We start from the raw sequence: 23,547 nt of genomic DNA, 5'->3' as shown, positions 1-23,547 counted from the left end.
GGGAAATGTCTGGCTCCTTGGCTGCTGAATGCTCCACTATGTTGTCTGCTGTTTTGTTCTGAGCAGGTTTATCTGAGCTTTTTCACTGAAAACAGCTTGAAACTAGCCAAAAAGATGCTAAAAGGCTCCGAAGAGCTGAGGGGGAAAGCACAGCTCGGTGATGACTCTCTTTAGCCCCTTTCACACATGCACTGCAACCCTGAAATTTTATGGACATTATCTAGAGGAGCTGTATGTGTGGATGCAAATGTCCGAATCTCCTGGTATGTTGAGGATGATTCTGCAGCAGCGGGTGGGATTTGTATCTGCTTTTTAAAAAACAAAATTTAAATATGGTCTGTTGATAGCAGAGCAATAGTTACAATTGAGGACACTGGGGTGATTTTATAGACTGATTTGATTATTTTTTGGACTCTATATGTTCGTACTGGACTACTTTTTAGTCGATAATTAAATTCATAATGGATTTAATGTTTCCTCTTCAGAATTTTGTCCCTTGAAGTAAATAGCCTAATGGCCTCGGCATTTCTGAAATGCTGGCTACAATGCTGCTTGTCAGAATTTCTTATTGATGAAAGTGATCAAAATACATGGTGTATCTCTACTTTTATTGCAGATTCTGTACATGCAACATGTGTTACATCAGCACATTGGTTTTGATATTGGTTTTAACAGAACAGTCTGTATCTTCAGACATACTAGACATTCACAATCTCAGCATAGGGACTGGGTGCAGTTCTTTAGAAGACATACAGTATTCAGTATGTACATGTCGATGCACAGTTAGGCATGCGTCAGAACATCAGCAGGGTCTGCTCTGATTGGAGCCGCAGTGGTGAAGGTGATTGTTGCTTGTTTTCATGTGCTTCTTGTTCAGGTGCTGCTGGTCGTGGTCTACTTCTTCAGAGCCGTTTCCCTCATGGTGTGGTATGCATGCTTATTCTGCTTAAACATCTTCAACTCCATCTCAGTCTGCCTGCGCATGGTCTACAAGCATAAAAGATTAGTGGCAGTGTTGTACTTACAAAATGTAATAATACACAATAAAATGAACAGTTGTGTACAGGCTCGAGCATGAGTTTCTCTTCTTGAATATTTTAATTTTTTTTTTACCACTCAGCTATATTTTCAGTATGGACTTATACTGAAGCCACAGCCTGATACATAAAAGTTAAGTTCTGTATCAGCATACCTCCAGGTCTCTGGTGATGGCGTGACTGGGTCCATGGCTGACCAAGAGGATACTGTAGGCCTTGCAGATCATGCTGTGGCCCACCTCAATCTGCCCTGCATGCCAGTGTGTGACGCCTGCACGCATGATGGCCATGCCCAGGTGGGCGTTGTTGTGGTGGTACAACTTCCTGTTGAAGAAAAGGGAAAGAGTTACTGAGTGCAGAGGATCCAGTGAGGATCAGTCACCTGAGTTCAGAGATGAAAGATGGATCAAAAACTAACAACTTGAGTTTCTTAATATCCAAAAACAAAGAATAACAAACTGACCTTGTATCGAGATCAGACAAAAAAACATATCCGCTTAGTGAAATATCATAATGCAAAAATACAGTTTGAGTCTCTGTAGCGTATTAATCTACTGCTAGCAATGGTAGCATTGTGGCTAGTAAGTTGTTACAAAAGTCAGTGATAAATGTATATGTATATGTACATGTTAAGTTGAGACCACCTTCTACCCAGTGTATTATGACCCCAACCCTAATAATGTTTGATTTCAGCATGATTCAAATTGGCCTTAAAGCTGCATTATTGATTTTTTTTTCCAGCCCTTTGGTCACAAAACTCATTATCACCTTAAAAAGGTTGTTATTGTGAACATGTTAGGTTCACAGCTTCTTATTTGCACATCCAGCAGACACAGAGCAACATTAGCATTCATTTGGAGTTGTGTTTCTGGCCACCTGACAAATTTAAGTCCAATATTCACTCACTCATTGTCCCCCTCTGACTCTGAGAAAAATATCTGTCTCTTTAGCTGCTAAATGCTCCACTATGTTCACCAGCTAGTCTCTAACTTTGTCTGTCAGCTGTTTGGTCTGCTGTGAGGTTTGCTAGTACGAGTGTTTCAAGTCGGATTCATTAAACTGTTTTTACTGTACAAACTTGTGAGATTTGATTATCTGAATACTCACTTACATAAAAATGAGTAAAAAGAACAATTTCACACGGCAGAGCTTCGCATACTGCTGTCAGAAACCAACAGACGAACCATAACAAATTTAGCAAAAACCCACAACTCTTTGAAAATATGAATCCAGCTGCCAACAACGTGTCATCAGAGCAGTGTTGTACTGTGTCAGAAATAAAGGGGGAATGGTTTGACATAAATGCTTGAAAAATGTCTCACTAAAGCAAAGATCGACTCAGATTAGAGTTGGTCATGTCAGGGAGATGGACATCTTACATGCGATGATGTAAGAACAGTTTGGTAGAATCCCCAGTCTTTTCAGCGTAAACATTGTTATGGTGAGTTACTGTATCCTACCATGGCAAAGAGCCGTGCCATCACTCACATGTATCCCTCCACCATCCTGTGGACAAGGACTGCAGCCTCAGAGAAGGACTGCATGAATGAAAGCACCTCACTGGTAATGCTGAGCACACGCAGCTTACACAGGTGAGTGTCAGCCAGGACATGCTCCTGCTTCTCCAAACACTCCCGACACAACTTCACCACCTGAGAGAGAGGAGGACAGGGGAGAGACTCGCTGGACAGAAATAAGAAAAACTCATACAGTGAATGACAATAAGAGATTTGGACAGGTGTACCTCGTTATAATCCCCCTCAATGCGAGACCTCTCAATCTTTTCCAGACACTCTTTACTGAAGGCAGTAATTTCGTTCACTTTATCAGCAGAGGGCTGAGAGGGACACGTAAAGACAAGGAAAAGAAAGAAACTAAGAAATGAAAAAGATCCTGTATTTTCAGTGATTGTTTTTGTATGTGTGTCTTCCATGCGTCCCCCCTCTCACTTTGCTCCCCTCATCAGGGGCCATCATCAGGTCGTCCTTGATGTGCTGGCTGCAGTGCTCGCAGGTGCAGTCAAAGTAGAAACGCTCCTTCAGCTTCTTCTGGCGATCAGCAGACAGGTTGAGGAAGTCCACGTAGCTGACGGTCAGCTCCTCACCGTCTGGGATTTTCTCCAGAGCTCGCAGCTCGATCCTGATGGACAAGAGGACAGGACAGGGTCTGGTTTTCAGGTTCTGACAATACATGTTTTATGTCTATGTGTCTGGATGCAGTGAATCATGATACTGTGTCAGTGCATTTTCAGATGATGTATTATGAATTGAAAAGGCATTATCCTTTCACATAAAAGCTTGTCAGAATCCATTTGGTTATCTAAAAATAGTTTTGTCTTATAGAGCTTATGTTGCCCCACAGGTTAATTAATGTAATGTTGATTACACATTGACTACATATGTTAGAAACATAAATTAAGGCCACGTAGTTCTTTTCCTTTCCTTTCATTTTAATTTACTGTCACTTTCACTTCACTTTACTTTCGCTTCACTTTACTTTGTCAGTTTCACTTTACGTTCACTTTATTCCAGTTTCACTTCACTTTACTTTTACTTCATGTCAGTTTCACTTTACTTCACTTTACGTTCGCTTCACTTTAGTTCAATTACTTCATTTTACTTTCACTTTTCTTTAAAGGACCAGTGTGTAGGATTTAGTGGCATCTAGTGGTGAGGTTGCAGATTGCAACCAACTGTGTTCACGATGGCCGCAAGACTTACAAAAAACAAAAGCCCTCTCTTCAGCCAGTATTTGGTTTGTCCAATCCAGGCTACCGTAAAAAAAACATGGCGGCGCAACATGGCGGCCTCCATGGAAGAGGACCTGCTCCCTATGTAGATATAAAGGGCTCATTCTAAGGTAACGAAAACACAACAATCCTTATTTTCATGTGAATACACACTAATTAGAACATACTTAAAACAATTAAAACATATAATGAATATTATATTACATTTCTGCCAAGTCTGCTCTGCTAGATGCCCCTAAATTCTAAATTCTACACACTGGTCCTTTAACTTTCACTTGATTTCAATTTCATTTTACTTTACTTTTAATTAAACTCTTACTTTACTTTACTCAGGGACAATTAACATGACAACATTATGTGAAAATGTACCACTTTTCATCTAAAGTCTCTGGGAAAATTGATTTTAAAAGTTAAGTAAATAAATTTTTCGGTTTTAATATATTTCATGTAATTCATTTCTGATCATGTATTATAAAAAAAATCATCAATTCTTACCACAATTCTTACCTGTGGTAAAATTCAATTATCAATTTCTCACCACAATTTTTATGTTTTTTCATATAGTTTCAATACGTACCTCCTCTGAGAGTGGAGAGCAGAACTCAAAGCTGTCTGGCTGCAAAAGAAAGAGACAATTCATGAATTTATACATTTATACAATTTATGTTACATTAGTCTGATTTGTTAAAATGAAGCATCAAGCAGTCAGTATGCTCCACCTGCTGATATGATGAAGCTATCTCACTAACCACAACTACTAATGACTACTTTTCACTTAAAGGCTCCATATATTCCAGAGTGTCCCACCTTGCTTCCCAAAAGGTACAGCAAGACTGTCCTTGGGGCCACAGAGCCAAAATGGCCCCCAAAAACCTGCTAATTTGTTGTTTTTTTTAATTAGAAAATTCTGAATTTGCACCAACTGAGGCAGGTCCCTCAAATGACTTTTTTTGGTTCGTTTGTTTAGTATTGTGGCCCTGTCTTGTAGAGGAGGCCCGTGTTATTATCTAATTTTATTAGGTAGTTTATGTTGTACTCAGAAAATATATGTTCCTAAATAAAAGTCTGTTAATCAAATGTTTGCAGACTAACTGACACACAGAAAATCCAAGTCAGGTAGCACAGAAGTACTGTTGGTTTGTGGGTCTCTGGGTGTATAATAAAGTGACATGTGAAAGGATTTCATTATCCTGGTTGTCAGAGGACAGATTCAGCATCCCGTGATGGTCTTTATGTTGTTTCAGAGGCTTTTCTTCCAAACAAGAATTAAAATACTGAGGAGAAACAATGACTACAAGTGATGTTGTAACAAGAGACCTTGACAGAGAGAGAACACCCACAAAAATATCAGCTATTTAAACTTCAATTGAAATTGACATAATAATACATCAACCCTAAAACCTTAAAAAATACATAAAATAATTAGAAAGTACTCTCAGTTTTTTCCTTGTGGTTTTAAGGGAGCAGTAGTTTGGATACATACTCTCCATGGTTGAGGATGATGGTGCAGTTGGGCCAGCAGTCATGGTTGACCAGACACAGGTTGGGGAAAAGACCCACGCCAACAGCCTGCAGGCCTCTCTGATCACTCAGTGTGAATCCATTACACTTGATCTACAGAGACAGACAGAGAGAGGAGAAGGAGGTATGTAGTGGTTGAAGGAGTGGGTGTTTAAAGACTCAACTTACAACTTGGTGATATAACTCTTGAAGCACTGGTGAGTAATATTGCATAATGAAACATTCATGCTCACAATGCCAAAGATGTGTGAGATGTAGTCGTCAGAGTGATGTTTGCTTCCATATGACCAGAATTGCTGAAAAGTGTGCACATCAGTCTTAAGCTTCTTGAGGTCGTCTTCAGACATGTCGGCCACGTGGTCCTCCAGCTTGTCCACTGCAATCAGCTGACTGTCTGACACGATGCTTGTGTCCTTGTGTATACGCCACAACAGACGAGCAGCCAGACTGGGCAGGGGTAATATGGGTAGAGGTTGGAGGGATTTCAAAATCAGATATGAGTCAGTTAGCAGAGACAACCTGATATATAGAGGCTCCACAAGTTGTCCCTAAAGGCTGCACTGTTCTTTACACACAATACTATAAAGTGTTACAATGGACGAAAAAACATATTGGCAAATTGTCTACTTCACCGATTTTACACATTGAGGCCTGTTTGTTTGGGAGTACTACTGTATATATGAAATAGGTGACTCAAGTGATGTCACTTGAGTCACCTATTTCACCTATAACAGTCAGTCAGTGTTGGTTTTGGCTGAAGACTAATCTGGGGGTGTGGAGTTAGAAAGAAGTGAGGTTAGTAGACCTCTGTAGCCGCTCCTCATCTCTGCTGGAGGCTAGCAGCTCCAGGCTACATTAGCTGTTACTAGCATAGCGCATAAGAATCTGTACAGGAGTGAATCACTCAAGTTGCATTGTGGGTAATGTAGGCGGCAGGTTAGGAAAGAAGATGTGTGGGATAAAAAAGACAGTATCTTTGGTTGTGCTGCATCCATATTTTTTTAAACTGTAAACATTGTGAGTCTGATAATGTTATAGGAGTGCAATGCTAATCGACGGAGCATTCTTTTAAGGGCAACACACACTGGTGGTAGCTTGATGTCCGGATACTGTCACACTAATGGGGCTAAAATGTAATGTTTGTCTTGAGAATGGCACTAGAAGAAAAGTCATAGGGTTATTAATATCAAAGGCGCTCATCCTTTGGGTGGTATGAATATGCTCAGCAAATTTCATAACAGTCTGGTAATTAGGTTAGGAGATGTGTGGTGAAGTTGACATTTTGGCCCTGTCCTGATGATCATCAGGATCGTTCATTCTCTGGGGAACATGAACATCATACCAAATTTGACTACTGTAATATGACCAGTAGTTGAGATGTGGATCAAGTGGTGGACAAACACACTAACTGACCATCTGACTGACTATAACTGGCCAGTGTGCACTCATACACATTGTAACATCAAGTGCTTATAAGCACTTGTTGTTACACTGTACATGTTGTCTGACTTCTGTTCTGAACTGGAGTGGCAATTTTTCCATCCTCCTGAATATATATGTAATAGTTTGGATGATGTTATTTTGCAGAGGCTAACCAGCAATTTGTTCTGTTAAATGTCAAAGTACTGAGCAGAGAAGACTTAAAGTGACACTGTATCAACACACTTGAAGAACATCTTGTTCAGCAAAACAGTATTATCATTGTATCAACTGTGTATCAATAGATTCATTCGTCTTATGCACCTCTCAGGTCCAGGCAGGGTGGACTCAGTTTATCTTACCGAACATTCTCGCTGGGTGCCTTGCCCATCTTCCTGATGGCTCCACACTCCTGCTTATGTTCATCCCAGCATGCAGTCTGGCAGGTGCGGTCACAGTAGTGGGCAAACTTACACTGAACGCAGCGGTGCAGGTTGGCCTGATGCCGGAAACAGCTGTGACACACCTTACTGGCCAGGCTGAAAGGGAAACAGACAAAACAGGGAAACATTACAGCTGAACTAAAAATATCACCCACTGCCATCTCAGTGAGGGGTGTTTGAATACTGAGGATGTCTAAATCATGTGAGGTGATGTCAGTGAGATGTCTCAGCTGATCTGTGGTGCCTTTATACCAAAGAAAAGTAAAATGGTCGAAGACACTCTCTGCTGTTTAGAAGACCTTTAGGATTTCACTCTTACAGGATAAAACCACTTCCTTTTCCTTTGGAGAGGGTGAAACCATTCATTGAGGGCAGCAGCTGTTTAATGCACATTCCTCTAATGCCAAACCTTTTGGATTTTTAAACTTGATGTAACAATATATCCAGGCCTCTTATTGTGAAATATTTATTGAACAAAGAACAATTTATGCCCATTTCTTGCATAATATACAGGATGAATGACTTTTGACTCTCTGGTTACTTTTTGTTAAGTTTTTTCTTCATCTATTGTGTTCTCTTGCTCTTCCTATCAGTCCTTATCTTTGTGAAGTCACAAGAAGAAACTTTTGATGTAACCATGTAACCAATGAAGGCCTTTTTAGATTTAGAATCATGATTTGAAATATGTTTGGACACACAAGGAATCTGACTCCGGTTTTCAGTGGCTCTCAATGTACTTACATACAAATGAACAGGAAGATACAAATACAGAAGACAAAAATTAAATATGAATGTGTAATGAATATGAAATTCATTCCACATTACTCCTGTTCCTATATGTGTGAAGGCCTGCACATTTTGTGATGATGTCATTATTATTTACTGTATACTGCTCTGTATGCTATATATTACTACTACATACAGTATACTATATGTATCACATATGCTGTACAATGTTCATAAACATGTATATTTTTCTATATACTGTTACTATGTAAACTATGTATAAAACAACTATGCAACTAGGCATAAAACTATGTATGTACACGTATGTATTTGTACGTGTATGCAAATTACTCAATCCATTTATATAAGTTTTTGCAATCTGTGCATATACTGCGCAAATTTACTGTATTTCTGTCCATAAGAAAGAAAGAATATTTTGGTTGCCAGTGCTACATGTATTATCACAACTGTCATAGTATAACTTGAGCAGCATTATGAGCGGGAAAAGTTAGCACACGTTCCTCAACTGATTAAACAAATTTAAGCCTCCTACCACTAACCGTCAACACGTGACAACTGTGAAACACTGTCATCAAATTCAAACTGCATGACTGCGTCATCATAACTAGCACAATTGTTTGTATACTGGTAATAAGCTTGCAGACAGCAACCCTGTGTTAATACACAGGTCTTAGCAGACAGCAGCATGAGTGTAAACAGTTTATTCAGCAGAGTGTTCTGCCAAAGGGACAGTGAACAGACGTGTTAATGCCTCTGATGATAGTTGGAACACAGTGAAGCCCTGTGCAGCTTCACTCAAACACACACACACACACACACACACACACACACACACACACACACACACACACACACACACTGCAGATCTTTTCTCTGAGTAGTTTTGGATCACTCTGGTCTTTAATTCGGCAGATCCTCTCAGTGTATGTCTGCTGTGTTGGACACTCTCGCTGAGCCAACATCCTGCAGCTACTAGCTCTTATATGGCTCTGACACTATGCTACCAGATCTGTGTCTGACATTCCACCCTGTAAACAAACCAGGCTGCACTCGGCTTTACCCACACAACTATTTACAGAAAAGGCCAGAATATTATGTGCACTGCATGTGTTGCAGAATGCAAAAACTGTACTTGATTACTTGTTCCAGCTTTGAAGGAGAAATGTAAGCCTGTTGAGGACATGAAAACCGACTAGAACAAGAAATCTAAAAAAAATTTGCATCAAAGTCAAAGTCAAACAAATGTAGGTACACCTTACATAAACACAATTAGGATAAGGGACATGTTAGTTAAAATAAATGATTAATAAACGTATTAGACATTCTAGTTTCATTCATGAAAAAATGTTTAACTACCATGACACTACTATTTCTTTGTGCTGATTGGTAATTACACATTTGGGCAAACAAAAATGACATGGAGTTCCCCAAGGCTCCATTCTTGGGTCTTTTCTGTTCAACATCTACATGCTAACAACAAATTATCTTACCATAAGTATGCAGACAACACACAGATTTACATAGCTGAGTAAGTGCATTGAACAAATCATAGAATGTGCCACTGCCAATATGTCCCTCAGTTAAAGGAATAGTTCAATTAAAAGAATTGTTCAAATAGTTAGGGAAATATGGTAATTACCTTTTTTGCAGAGAGTTAGTTAAGGTCAATGCTACACTCATGTCTGTACAGTAAATATGGAACTTAGAGTCAGGAATTGATTGACTGAGCATAAAGACTGAAAGCAGAGGGAAACTGCTGCCTGTAAACCCAACAGATCATTTTTACACTTCTGCTTGTGCATTTATTAAACAAACTAGATACAATGTGTTAATTACTGAGCTTTACAGGTGTTAGTAGCTGTTTTGGGGTTTTTTTTAGCTTTGGACAGAGGTAGGCTAGCTGTTTATGCTAAGGTAAGCTAATCTGCTTTTAGCTTCATAGTTAATGCAAAGATATGGGAGTTGTATTGTCAATCTTTTCATTTAACTCTTGGCAAGAAAGTGAATAAGTGTATTTTCCAAAAGGTCAAACTATTCCTTTAATCAATGATAAAACACTGAAACACTGAAAAATACTGTATATACATATTTTTCTTGTTTCAAAGAGAAATACTGTTTTTAAGTTCTCATGATTTCTGTCTTGTTATTCATTATTATTTATTTATCTTGCACTATTACTTATTATCTAGCACCTTGGCCTCAGAGAAACGTCTTTTCATTCTGCTACTGTATATATGTGAATGTATGGTTTGACTACAAACCAAGCAATAAATCTTGGTGTAGTTATGGACTCAGGCCTACATTTTAACATCCACAACTCCATCTAAGACTTTAAAGTGGGCTCTTTAAAAACTCAATCAGGCAGCAGCTGCAGCTGATTCAGAACACTGCTGCTCAGTCTTCACCCAGACCAAGCAAAAGACCACATCAGTCCAGTTCTCAGGTTTTTGCACTGGCTTCCTGTCTTTCAAAAAATACTACTATTGATTTATAAAACACTGACTGGTTTAGGGCCAAATTAAATCTCTGATTGGCTGTGGCATTATAAACCATCTAAAGAATCTAAAATCATGTTGCTTACTATGGAGAAGCAGTGCTTTTTAGTGCACAATTACAGGAAACTTAAGGTCTCAGTTCTTTTAAATCAAGGCATAAAACATTTCATTTATTAAATTACATTTGATGCTATAGTATATATTCATATCTCTCACTGCACTTAAAAATTCTCCTTTTTCTTCCATTTTAACTCATTCCAAATGTTTTATTTTATTTTAAATCCTGTGTAGTATACTGACTTGTGTCTTTTATATCCTGTCTTGATGAGGTTTTATGCCCTGTTGTTGAAAAGTGTTACTCTTAAACTAGCTTTGCCTTTTAATTTTAGCAGCTGTAACATCAGCATTTCAAGTGTAGTATGTAATACAGAAATGGTATCCAATAATCAGATATATGAGCCAAGTATCAAAGAACATATACATTCAATAGACATTAATTTACTGCTGAGTTTTCAACATTCAGGTTGGGACCCCATGTGAGATCGACTGATGGTTTATTCTTTCATTTGACAAATTAACTTGAACGTTTGAATCCTTTTGGTAGAGTGTCCTTGCTATTGAAAACTGAATACAAAAGTATGTCATGTTCACATGACACCTTGACAGTTTTCTCATTGCTGGTGTCATGAGAACTTGGGGCTCTAGAAATGAAGTCACAGCCCAGAGAAGGTTGATGAACCCTGTCCAACAGTCCACAACACACCTACAGAGTGTCAGCCAGACCTACAATGACATGCTCTGTGAGAAAGGACCAGTGCTCCTACATGTCCATCCTGCCTAAAAACTTGACCATCAGGAGACACGTACCTGTCGAAGACCACAGCGGAGAAACTGGGCTCGGCGAAGACCACTTCCCCAGTGCTAATCTCTTTAGTGGCCCTCAGGCCTCGACCTTTATTCCCGGTATCAAACAGCTGGGCACTCTCCATGTTCCCCACAGTCATTGTACTGGCCAAACAAAACACAGAGGACAGAGAGAGGAAGGAGAAAGTGCCTGAGGGTGGGACAGGCCGTTGGCTAAACAAACTGCAGGGAGTAGAGAGTTCTCATCAAATTCTCGCAAACATTCAGCAGCATTTACCCCCCCCCCCCCCTCTCTCTCTCCTTAGCCCGACCCCTGCTATTGCCAAAAATAAATTCGCCCCCTCTAGGGGTTGTACCACCTCCCCAGAGTGGGAAGGGGGATGAGCAGTGGGAGATGAGAGGAGCTGGGGGAGAGCAGGGGGAGGGAGGTAGTAGAGGTGGAGGTGGTCTGTGGGTGTCGTCCCCTTGTTTGGGTTGGTTCCTCCTGTGGTATTTTGGTCTGGGGCAGCTGTGGCTGTCTGTCAGAGGCACATGAGAGGAAACAGAGCCACTCAGAACAGATTCAGTGGCAGTCGCTCTGCTGTATTTCTGGGTTTACACTGTACAGTGGAGGTGGTCACATCCTGTTACTTAAACGCAGCCAGTAAGCCTTTAAAGCAGCATTAAGTGATTTTTTGGCCACTTGGGGGCTGTGGTACTTGCTGTAAACACAACACTGACGCATTATCACTGTATAAGTTAATATGGTGAACTTGTTAGCTGCTTGCTCGCACTTATTTACATATTCAGTAGACACAGAGTAACATTAGCTATCATTCGACATCATATTTGTGACCAGCTGATGGATTTAAGTCCAATATTTACTCTCCCTTTTAGCTCTGGTTTTCTCCCCACCAACTCCCGAGAAACATATCTGGCACTTTAGCTGCAAAATGCTCCACTCCACTTTTTCACTGGAATCAGGGTTGATGAAAGCACTAACACTGAATGAAAACAGTAAAGTTGGGGGCCATAAAACCAAAACAATGAGTTGAAAGACACCAACATGCTCTATGGAGCAGAAGGTGACTGCAGTCAGGTAATAATACTGTTTTATCACATATCCCCTTTTATATTAGGCTGGAACTGTTGTTAATGCAAAAACATTGATTAGTGCAGCTTTAATGAAACCTGTTTTTGTGTTCAGACATGTTTATGATAAGTCGTTTTCTGTAATTCTTAGGTCCAGATCAAGACGTGTCAAAACTGCCAGTCAGATAGAGGAAACATCATAATTTAATGTGCAGATAGTCATGAATTTTGCTGAACAGTCAATTGTCCCTGTAGGATGGACTTTTTTAATTTGGCCTTTCCTCTATGAACACCCTCAACATTACATTTTCTCACTGGCAAGGCGCTAAGAAGTATTTATAATTTTGGTAATGCACACAAGATCACTTTTTTTATTTATGCTTTACTATGGATTATTATTATTGATTTGTAAGTATTAAAAGATTTATTAACATTAAAGCTGGAGTGTGGGACTTAACATATAAATGAACGTCCGTTACATTCAAGCCCTTGCCAAACAAGTTCACACAATTCTGATTAAGCCTGTCACCACCAGATAAATCTCTCTGTATTTCACAGTATACACAGTTTTTAAATCTGGTGTCTGGTATGACATTCCTGCGCTGGCACACCAGTAGTGCTAAGGGTGGCTGAAGTCAACCGAAGCTAAGTATCCCAGAATGCACTGCACACCAACCGGCAGTTTAAGATCAAGCTGTTGTAATTTTTTACAGCAGGACTGTTAATGTGTCACTTTATTAAGTTTTAATATTTTTTCAGTTGAGAAAGTAACAATTTAGATTCCCAATATGTGGTCAGTTTATCTAAATAAAACTTGTTTGGAAATTTGCTCTCACATTTTTGGAGCTGTAGAGAGACGCTGGCTGTGTGCGACCAACTGGTCGCATATCTCATAAAGCATGTGCTGACAGTGTTTTTGTAATTACTCTCACTGCCAGAAGGGGGAGACAAAAGTTCTGCCCTGCAGGTTTAAGCAAATAAATATACAAATTTTAGAAACCATTCATGATTGTGAGTTGCTATGAAGTGGTACTTGTATAATATAATTTTTTGCACTGTGATATTTTTGCATCATGGGTGTAGATGGCATGTACGAAAGGAACAAAAAATAACCCCAGTATTGCTTTCACTGATTTATTTCTCTAATTTACAGCATCAAGTTTACTAAACTGATTGAGATAACAGGCTGAGGTAAGCAGTTACAATCTAAGAACTTCTCATTAACAATTACATACAAATCACATACATTGAGGAATGTGAAAAATATTTTGTATAGAAAAACAAAAAGTGGAACATGTCCACATTTCTCTCATGCATATTAAAATAATGTTCAGCATTACAGCAACATCATTTACTGTTTACTAGTTAACTATTCAGAAAAGACAGTATCTCATTTCACACACTTTAACAGATATCACATTAAGGCACCTTAAAAGTACAACCTCAAGATTTAGAAATTATAGAGTAGGATACAGATTGCAGTCGGAGCAGAAAAAGAACATTAATATCACAATAACATCAACTGATAACACATATGGTAAACATTTTAAGGGATACAGTCGTCCAGACAATACAAATACTTCATTAAATAAAGGGTAGATTTTACATGAAATCACCCAAACATTGATAACATAGATTCAGTTTCACAGGTCAGGCTTATAAGGCCTGGTCACAGTGGCACAGCAAAATTTATCCTCAGGTCTTTGTGAAATGGGTGTTGCTAGAGGCTTGGTGGCAGAGTGACTCCTCATAGTAACTACTTGGTGAATTACTGTAGCAGGATAGTTCACGGCTAACGTGCAAGTGAGCTGGGAACATGCTAAAAATATTATTTTCTTTTTAGGGTTGTACATCATTTCATTCAATTAAGAGTTATTAAAGAGGTGGAAGAGCTCTGCGAGCTAGCTAGCTTAAAAACTGTCAGTTACCAAACTTCTTAGCTCAGTTGCTAACAGTACAAGTTCATACAGTTTATTCAAAAAACTTGTATCATCAACTCCTGTCTCAAAACTGTCTGCAAAGCATTCCTCTTTTGTGGAGCAGTTTATACTCCGGCAGATAAAAGTGGATGGTGCAACACAGCTAATAAGCTACGATAGTTTCCTCCATTCTCCGGCAATCTGTTTCCTCAGCAGTCAAGACATTTTGCTAGTGGCACAAATTTGCATGTCAAAGTTGACTCGACGTGAAAGATTCACACAGATTCATCTCACCTCATGAGAAAATCAATTGATTACCATTTTAAATGCTGATGTGATTCTTGCTCTCATAGTTTTGCCTATAATTTCTGTTGGTTATCACAACATTGTACTGGTCAGGTTAACGTCTGAGGACACAGGAACATCGATAAAAATAAGTCTGATGGAGCAAGAAACATGAGGAGACAGACGATTAAACAGGTTGTAAATAAACCAACAGTTTGGCCAGATTATTTAAACAAGCAGTTCCCAAACGTTTGTATATGACGGACCATTGCAGGTGTGGTCGAGAACCCTTCATGGTAATACTTTGAAAGATGGGATAGCCTCATGGAGAAAACACAGTGGCTGTGCTCTATCCTTGATTATGCAAAATTGCCCTTGCTGTACCTGTGAGTACTGCTGCTTGTGAACACAGCTTTTCCAGACTGAAGCTGGTTAAGACTTACCTGAGATCTACCATGAATGATGATAGACTGAGCAATATAGGTGCTCCATAATTTTGGATTTTGGTCCTGTTTAGAAACGTGAACCATATAGGCCTCATCAAAATGCAGTGTCACCTTAAACCCACCCAATCAACTCATCTGGTTCCTATAAATGTGAATGGAAAGGTGGAGGTGGTGGAGAAACTAAAACTATACATGTTCTCTATTTTGGTCTCACTTAAGTTTTTTTTTTTTTTTTGGTTTATTTTGTTTTTTTGTAAGTGGTTTTGGCTTAATGCTTACAGTTTTCATTTCTGATCTTTTATTTTGGTTTTGTGCTTGTGATAGTGGTTTCTTACAGTTTTGGTTTTTCATTTAGATTTTTTAACTCAAGCTATAATTCCTTGTTTACAGTTTTGGTATCTTGTAAAAGCCTTTACTTGAGCATCATGGTGACCAATACATACCATACAACCGTAACATCCCCGGTTCAATTCTTGCCAAGGACCTTTGTTGCATCATGTCATACTCCTGACTTACAAAGATGGTGAAGAACCAATCAGTGGTATGTGCATGTTTCATGAAGTTGGAGAGGTTTTCTGTTTTTCAATTTTTATGAACAAATGTAAGTGAAACAATAAGAAAACATTTGTGAATGAGACTTAATGTCATATGTTCTAAAACTGGTGTTTGTATCCCTCAACTGCCTTGTGACTGTGAGCTGGTGATTACTTGTTACAGCCTGAAGTACACCACCAATTCTACAAATGACTTCCTCCTACACAGTAAATATTTTCAAAATTGTTCCATTCCTTTTTCACTTTTGAAGATTGATATCTTCAGAAAACCCAGCAACTCTGTGGTCTTAGCAATGCTCAGACCAGCCCTCATCTTACCCACAGTCTTTTTCAAAGTTTCTTGTCAAAACCCCCCTTTAACAACTAAATGGTTGTATCAAAATTTACACTCTAGACCAAGTAACGAGGTTACAGTCAGCTTTCTCAAGTAAGCTGATTTCTTGTCATGTTTACAGTAAACCTGGTTTCTGTAATTGGGGTGAGGGACTGGAGAATCCTGATTTCCCCAGTTAGATTTCTTCTGGAGAACACTGATTTCTTGGCCATATATACTCATAATCAGGTTTCTAATTGGCTTTTTACATTTACGCAGGTGCTTGACAATGCTTCAACCAAAGTGTCTTGTGATTGCAGGGTGATGGGATGAAAGAAGACATCATCACACAAAGTGATGCATTCTATCCAAAGTCTGACAAAAAGTCTGTTTTATTTTCTTACGACATGCTGCTCTGGTTGATTACCACACTGTGATTGATCATGCAATGTTATGATTGATCAATCATTGTCACCTGAGCCGAATCAGATCCTGACGCATCTATGTGGTTATCATTATATGATGGAGTATGTTGTGTCATGTGGTGCCTCTGCGCTTTTTCTCTGAAGGTTAATAAATGTAAGAAAACTAACTCCACACAACTGAAATTGACAGACATGACATAAATATTTAAACACATCACAATACTGCAAGTATCGTGATATGATCAATCTTTATCACATTAAGATTTATACTGGTATTATTCATTAACGATATGATGTGGCACACCCCTGCTACTGACTGTCTGTGAACGTCTGTCTATAGTTCCTGGTCAGTGGGACTTTTGTTGGTTATGTGTTGTCATTAGATGTGATGGATGATGGAATGTTTTGAATGTTAATTTGATGATGGGTTCAATACTTCACGCTGTCATATCGGTCAGTTCAACAAGGCCACCACTTGAGACAGTGCATTTTGAGTCAGCTATTAACTTTTGTGTTAAGTATAATTGAATAGATTATCAATTAAAATCAAGGCACACATATAAATCATCTGGCCCTAAGATAAACGGTTAGAGGTACTCATGCTGTGTCTACACGTCATAGACGTCGATGTGAGCTCCTGATGTGTAGTTGTCTTCCAGCAGCAGCTTCATCAGCTTGGCACAGGACGCCTCACAGGTTAGCACTTGGCCTTCAGCGAACATGTCTGAGAGGGACTTCTTGATGCTGGGATCGGCTGTTCTGGATCTGGCCACCATATGCATGTCTGTGTCCAGAGGTCCTAATTAAATACAGAGGACAGGAAATAAGTGAGAGAGAGGAAAATAATGGTTGGAGTGGAAAGAACAAAAGACAAACTGCAAAGTCTGCAGAGTCTTCAAAAGTCCCCAGTGTTGTAGAAGTCAAGCATTTATATCTACATTTAACAGAAAACATTTGTGTGCAAAGTAGCGACAACCTGTTGAGTGTTGATTACTGGTTATTCTGCTTTAGTAAATAGCTATACTGAATTATAAAATTTCAACATTATATTTAGAATTTTGTGATGGAAATATTGAAAAACGCCCATAACAAATTCCTATATATGGAGACCCAAAGAAGTTCAAATTAAAATAAATAAAAAAATAAATAAATGAGACATTGTGAAATAAATAATATATATAATTGTGAACTCCACTAATTATTATTAAATCTAATTTCATCCTGCTTCTTCTTCTTCTTTTTTTTTTTTTTTTAACAATAACAGAGTTTATTTGGGGTATTTTTAGTTTTTAATTTCAAAATGTCTTTTCCCAAAGTCTGTTTGTATTAAACAATGCCATTTTAACCAATAATCATTTTATTTAATCATTATAATCATAATAAATAATTTCATATTTTATCACAAACTCTATGTCTTTCATGACTGTTGTTTCGGTATGAAAGCTCAAACAGCAAATTTGTATTTTACTAGTTCTCTTTTGTTGCAAAGACAAATATGAATTGAAAAGTGGAGTTTTAATTTGATCTATTTTTTTCATTGATTTCATTTGTAAAATATCTTATTAGTATTTCTATTTTACAATAAAGTATCAATTATTTAATTGCTTTTTATTTGATGGCTTATTTCATTTTATTGATTTGATTTATACTTGCAAAGTGTTTCACAAATAACTCTTGACTGTTCAATTAAATATCAATTACTGAACTGCTCCATAATTTGAACTACTTAACTAATGTACTGATCTGTAAGGTTTTTCTTTATTGACCCCTTATTATTGTTTAACTAATTATAAGTCAATTAATAAATAGATTTGTAACCTCTTGCATGGCTCTTTAGGTTCTCCATACTTTCTCAAACTTTGTAAGAATTTGAAAGTTTGAGTTTTTCAAGGTATTTTCCAGGATGTTTTAATTTCAAATAGAGGTTACTTTACAATGTAGAAAAAAAAAATGCTGCATTTGAAAACTGACTTTACTGGTCTGGTCTGGTCTGATCCAGTATTGCTACAATAATTCATTCAGTTTCCCCAATCCAGTTTCTGTTTCTGCCTAACTGGTTGGACTTGATGGGCAGTTCCCCACCTGGAGCGTAGTTGAGCACCCGGAGGTCCGGCTCCTCTTCTGCCAGCACCTTGAACATCATATCTCGGGCAGCCTTGCCAGTGCAGTACAGCACCCAAGAGCTAAAAGGTTGCAGGGCACACAGCGAGCTGATGTTCACCACACTGCGCCGCAGACCTGGACGCTGTGGAAAAGCCTGCAGCGTGTTGGCGGTGAGGCACAGCGAGGAGCTGACATTAAGAGACAGGTAGGAGTCCACTTCGGCCATGTTGGTGAAGCTCCTGGCATAGCGCGACACATCACCCAAAGAGGCTGGGAGGAGAGGGAAGGAGGTGTTACTTGTGTGTTTCCATCCTCATACATACATAGCGAGTATTTCCATCAACTTATGTCCTTAAGAGCAGGCAACAAATGACATAACTTAAAAAGTTGTAATAAAATCATGCTTGGGTCCCCCAAATAGCTGGGACTGGCCCTGCTCAAGAGTTAGACCATCATGAAATGATAAGACAGGAGCCTGTGCAAATAACCAGGCCAAATCTGGATATTGCCATAGTTAAGAAGGAAAGTGTATCTGTAATTTGGGTGAACTGACCCTTTAAAAAACATCTTTACAACAGTGACTTTTATTAGTTGTCCTTGACAAAAGTGGAGGAAGCATTCAGATGTAATACCAAATTATACTCCATTACATCCATTACCATTGTAAGTAAAATTATTTAAGTACTGTTAGAATAAAACTGGTCCCTGTGAGAGTTATATCACTAGATTATTACTGATAAATAACATAAATGTAGCATACTTTAATTGTTTGTCTAGGTGAGGTGGAACTAATTTTATCTTTTTAATATACTGTTGGGTTACAGCAGAATCATAATGTTTCTTATCATTTTATGCAGATGACACACAGATATACCTGCCCTTAAGACCTGGTGATTCTAACAGCCCCGCTGCTCTTTTACAATGAAATCAATCTAAATCTGACATTTTAATATTTGGCTGACACATCACGTCTTTATGAATGATTTTGGACCATTGTTGGTAAATGTTAAACCAGTAGCAAGAAATCTACATGTAATTTCTGACTCAGACTTCACATTTTAGAATTGATTTTAAAATGTTACGTATCACCTTTAAAGCTTTTCATGTGCTGACCCCTTCATACACTGCAGGCCTGCTGACTCCTCATGAGCCAGTGTGCAGCCTCAGATCCCCTGGCAGGTCTTTACTTACTGAGGGACCGGCCCTCCTAAGTCAGGGCCCCAGAATTATGGATCAGCCTGCCAGAGGATCTGAGGCTGGCAGACTCAGTACACACTTTTAAATCCCCTTGTAAACGGTCTTTTATAGATCAGCCGTTTTATGTGATGCCATTTTTCACTGTCTTTTATTGTTTAGTACTCATGGTTTTATTTTCCTCATTGATCTCCTTCCTTTACCTTATTCAGTGGACAACATTGTGTTTAAATATAATAATTTCATGATAATAATTCATATTTTTTTAAAATAAGTGTAATTTAAAATGCATTGATTTTTCATATGTTCTTTTGCTGTGTGTTTTGTGTTTATGAATGTTAATTAAGCACATTGTAAAAAATGTTTTTAAAAAGTGGTATATAAATAAAGATATTATTATGATTATTATGTAAAGTCTTAACGTGTAAAATAATAAATAACTATAGGTGTCAAATAGTGGAGTCAGAAGTACAATATTTCCCTCTGAACTGTAACTTAGTGGAGTTTATGTATTAAATAGCATAAAATGGAATTATTGAAGTTCAAGTACCTTTAAATGTATTCTTACTGTAGGCTACTACTGGATATACTTAACTACATTGCACCAGGTGATTTTAATTCCAGCCAAATAAAACAGACTGAATCGATGAATTCAGCTGCGGTACTGTTGCACAAAGACAAGTCTTTCTTCTTCGTTGTTCACTAACCGGGTACATAAGCTCAACAGGTTTCTTCTTACCGGCGTTGTTGACCAGTATAATGTGATCTATATCCTCAGAAAAAGCCTCTTTAGCTGCTTTGACGACGCTTTCCACTCCTTCCATCAGCCCTAGATCCGCCACCACACACTGAACCACCACGCCCGCTCTGCCAGCCTCCGACTCGGCCAGCTCCGCCTGCAGAGCCCGCAGGTCGTCACCGGAGCGGGCCACCAGGACGAACGCGGAGCCCGGCTTCACCAGCCGGGACATCTCCCTCGCTGTCGTCCGACCAAAGCCTCTGGAGGCCCCGGTGATGATGCACAGCGCCCGGCCCAGGTCTCCACATTCAGCGGACTGCATGGTGGTGGAGGAGAGAGTAATGTGGCGAAAGGTCCGGAGCGAAGTAGTTTCTCCTCAGCGGCTGCAGACCATTCTTCTTCTGGCAGCCGACTAGCGCTGCTCGCCACTTGTTGCCTTATCGCCATCTCTCGGTTTCACACTAATTCACACCCACACCACTACAACAAACATCTCATGAAATATTGTACTGTGGGAAGCGCACAGCGTTCACCAAAGGGACAATAAATTAATGGAAGAAAAAGGAGACAGTCTCATAATCATGATTTAGCATATCAGCCTTAGAATATCTCATAATCTCATAGTCATATCTCATAATCATGAGACGTAAAGTCACAATCACGCAAAACATCTGGCATCAAAAAAACAAAACCCCCTTATATTTCGATTCTTGCATTATACATCATCAAGTTCATAAACACTTACTAAGATTTTCATTTTTTCCATACATCGTATGGAAGATACAGATACATCAGATAGATTAAGCATAAACTGATGCTGGAGCCCAGATAGCAAAATTGTGGCCCACATACCGCATAGAATCATGGCACTTGGGCGGTCCGCTCCGGGTCACAAGCAAACCATAGCAATACCACATGTAAACCAAAAACTAAACAAATAAACCAGATCTGGCCTGAATCTGGACCACAGTTCATTTTTATCAGTTCAATTGGGTACATGTGAGGTTCAACCCTGATTGCACCAAACAAGGCAGTGAAAACCAGTTCTTAGACTAGAGGTGGGGACTGTGGCTGGACTGTTAGGACAATGATCCCTGGACTAACATAGAACAGTCAATTCTATGTTTATAAGAGGAGGAGGACAGGGCACACTTTGCTGTAGAAAAATAATCTTCTGGGAGCATTTCCAGAGAATCTTACCTTCCTAGTTATAAACATTATTGGTGTGTATGCACCTACACTGAGCTTCACCTCTAAAATTTTATGATTCATTTAGAACCACAGAAAATCATATCTCATATTATATCGTATCACATCCAGATTAGCCAGTTCTGACTGTGCCATATCTTGGCCAAAACTGGCCCAGATATGTTTTAAGATGACTGGGCCACATTGGCTGCATCATATGTTGGCCACCTTAGGCTCACTTCCAGATTAGCCAGTGCTAATCGTGCCGCATCTTTACCTATAGTGGTCCAATACTGTTCAACCATATTTGGGCCATATTCATCATTTCAAATATGGGTCATTCTGGGCTCACACCCTGATTAGCCAGTGTTTACTGTGTCGTATATTTGCCAGAACTGGCCCAGATATGTTTAAGATAAACAAGCCACATTTGCTGCATCATATGTGGGCCATTTCAGGCTCACATTCAGATAAGCCAGTATCAATTGTGCCACATCTTTACCTAAAGTGGCCCGATAATGTTCAGCAATATATGGGCCATATTTACTATTTCACATGTAGGCCACATTAGCCTCACACTATGACAGCCAGTGCTGACTGTGATATACAATTGCCAAAAGTGGGCCAAATTTGTTGTAAAGTATTTAGGCCATATTTACCATATCATATGTTGGCCACATTAGGTTCACATCAAGTCAAGTCAGTGTTTACTGTGCCGTATCTTTGTCAGAACTGGCCTAGGTATGTTTTAAGATAACCGGGCCACATTTGCTGCACCATATGTGAGCCACTTTTGGTTTACACCCACATTAACTATTGTCAACTGTGCCAGATTGTTGCCAAAGGTGGCCCACATTTGTTTTGTGATATTTGGGCCATATTCACTATGTATCACATGGGCGACTTTAGGGTCACATCCAGTTTACACATTGCCAAGAGCACCACATCTTTGCCCAAAATGGCCCATGTTTGTTTTGGGATATTTGGGCCATATTTGTTATTTTATATGTAGGCCACTTCAGGCTCACATCTATTTTGTCCAGGCCAGAAGAAGGCCAGCAGTGCCACATCATTGCCTGAAGTGGCCCACTTCCATATGCTATCTGGAAGGTCACATGTTCCCACAAGCTAAAAAGTTTGTTACCTTCAGTAAAGACCCCCTCCAGATACATTTTAATACATTTAAAAGAATACTCTGCTTTGAATAACATTGTGTGTCTGATAGGGTTTTTCCATAAAACAGTTCAGTTACATCGTTATTTTTAATTACATACAATGACATTTTTTTAAAAATTACATCTAAGTCTTCTCTCTCTGAGCATCTGCAGAGCTGTAAACCGTTGGAGTTCATGCAGAGCAGCTGAGCAGGCAGGTCCTGATCCACAGAAGCACCAAAACTCTGAGGGTATGACAGGGACAGCTCACAAACAACAGAGCTGTGTCTCAACCTCATACTATCTACTAGTAATATACAGTAGGTAGCCTACTGTATATTGTCATAATATACTCATTTTGTGGTCCATATACAAGGAATAAATGTACTTCTTTAGTACTGACAGGACATTATGAAATGCAAGACATTTGTCAACACACCTCAATCAAAGTGCAACCTTAGAAAGTCAGATTTCCAAATATACATGCATAAAAAGCCAAATGATTTTTCAGTAATGTATATTTTTTTGGTTAGTTTTCCAAGATCTTTTGCTATCATTCTATGATCTAGAAATTAAAAAAAAAAAAAATCAATAACAATTATTTCAAGAGGAAACTGTGTCAATGTACAGTTTGATTTCAGCTATGAGTAGCAAGAACTATGGTTTTGATCTGGTATGTTCAGACTTGTGAACATAGTATTTTTCCATTATTAATTTATGAAATAATATCATTATTATCATAATAGTTGAAGCCAAACAGCACAATTTCTGAACCCATCTCAAAAGTCAGAGACTATGTTATCAGCAATGGACTGCAATTACTGCAAACTGCAATTAATTTAAAAAGATTGCAGCTGTGAACAGTTCCTCCATTTTATTTG

The 23,547-nt window shown here is 38.8% G+C and overlaps 2 protein-coding genes across 2 annotated transcripts; both read right to left on the bottom strand.

Annotated features, from left to right (window-relative positions):
* Positions 1-589: 589 nt before the first annotated feature.
* smyd1a (SET and MYND domain containing 1a) lies at positions 590-11,567 on the bottom strand. The gene is made up of 10 exons (XM_044334424.1): positions 11,279-11,567; positions 7,089-7,265; positions 5,541-5,754; positions 5,270-5,400; positions 4,364-4,402; positions 2,987-3,176; positions 2,782-2,874; positions 2,526-2,689; positions 1,193-1,361; positions 590-987 (listed from the first exon to the last, which is right to left on the bottom strand). Exons 1-10 carry the CDS (start codon positions 11,413-11,415, stop codon positions 895-897), a joined length of 1,407 nt encoding a protein of 468 aa, XP_044190359.1. The 5' UTR covers positions 11,416-11,567; the 3' UTR covers positions 590-894.
* A 1,899-nt stretch (positions 11,568-13,466) lies between these two features.
* spra (sepiapterin reductase a) lies at positions 13,467-20,796 on the bottom strand. The gene is made up of 3 exons (XM_044334254.1): positions 20,325-20,796; positions 18,371-18,661; positions 13,467-17,087 (listed from the first exon to the last, which is right to left on the bottom strand). The coding sequence occupies exons 1-3, from the start codon at positions 20,644-20,646 to the stop codon at positions 16,897-16,899; spliced, it is 804 nt and encodes a 267-aa protein (XP_044190189.1). The 5' UTR covers positions 20,647-20,796; the 3' UTR covers positions 13,467-16,896.
* Between the last annotated feature and the right edge of the window lie 2,751 nt (positions 20,797-23,547).

This window comes from Thunnus albacares, chromosome 18 (genome assembly GCF_914725855.1).
Source record: "Thunnus albacares chromosome 18, fThuAlb1.1, whole genome shotgun sequence".
In the NCBI taxonomy this organism is placed as follows: domain Eukaryota; kingdom Metazoa; phylum Chordata; class Actinopteri; order Scombriformes; family Scombridae; genus Thunnus; species Thunnus albacares.
The sequence above is the reverse complement of the archived record's forward strand: the minus strand, read 5'-3'. Positions and strand labels throughout refer to the sequence as shown.

Coding starts and splice junctions, on each gene's coding strand:
- smyd1a (XM_044334424.1), bottom strand. CDS start 11,415: ATGACTGTGGGGAACATGGAGAGTGCCCAGCTGTTTGATACCGGGAAT. Junction 2,690..2,781: donor TTGAGGGGGATTATAACGAG/GTACACCTGTCC, acceptor CCTCTCTCTCAG/GTGGTGAAGTTGTGTCGGGA. Junction 1,362..2,525: donor AGGATGGTGGAGGGATACAT/GTGAGTGATGGC, acceptor TTTCTTCAACAG/GAAGTTGTACCACCACAACA.
- spra (XM_044334254.1), bottom strand. CDS start 20,646: ATGCAGTCCGCTGAATGTGGAGACCTGGGCCGGGCGCTGTGCATCATC. Junction 18,662..20,324: donor TATACTGGTCAACAACGCCG/GTAAGAAGAAAC, acceptor CTCTCCTCCCAG/CCTCTTTGGGTGATGTGTCG. Junction 17,088..18,370: donor GGTGCTCAACTACGCTCCAG/GTGGGGAACTGC, acceptor GTATTTAATTAG/GACCTCTGGACACAGACATG.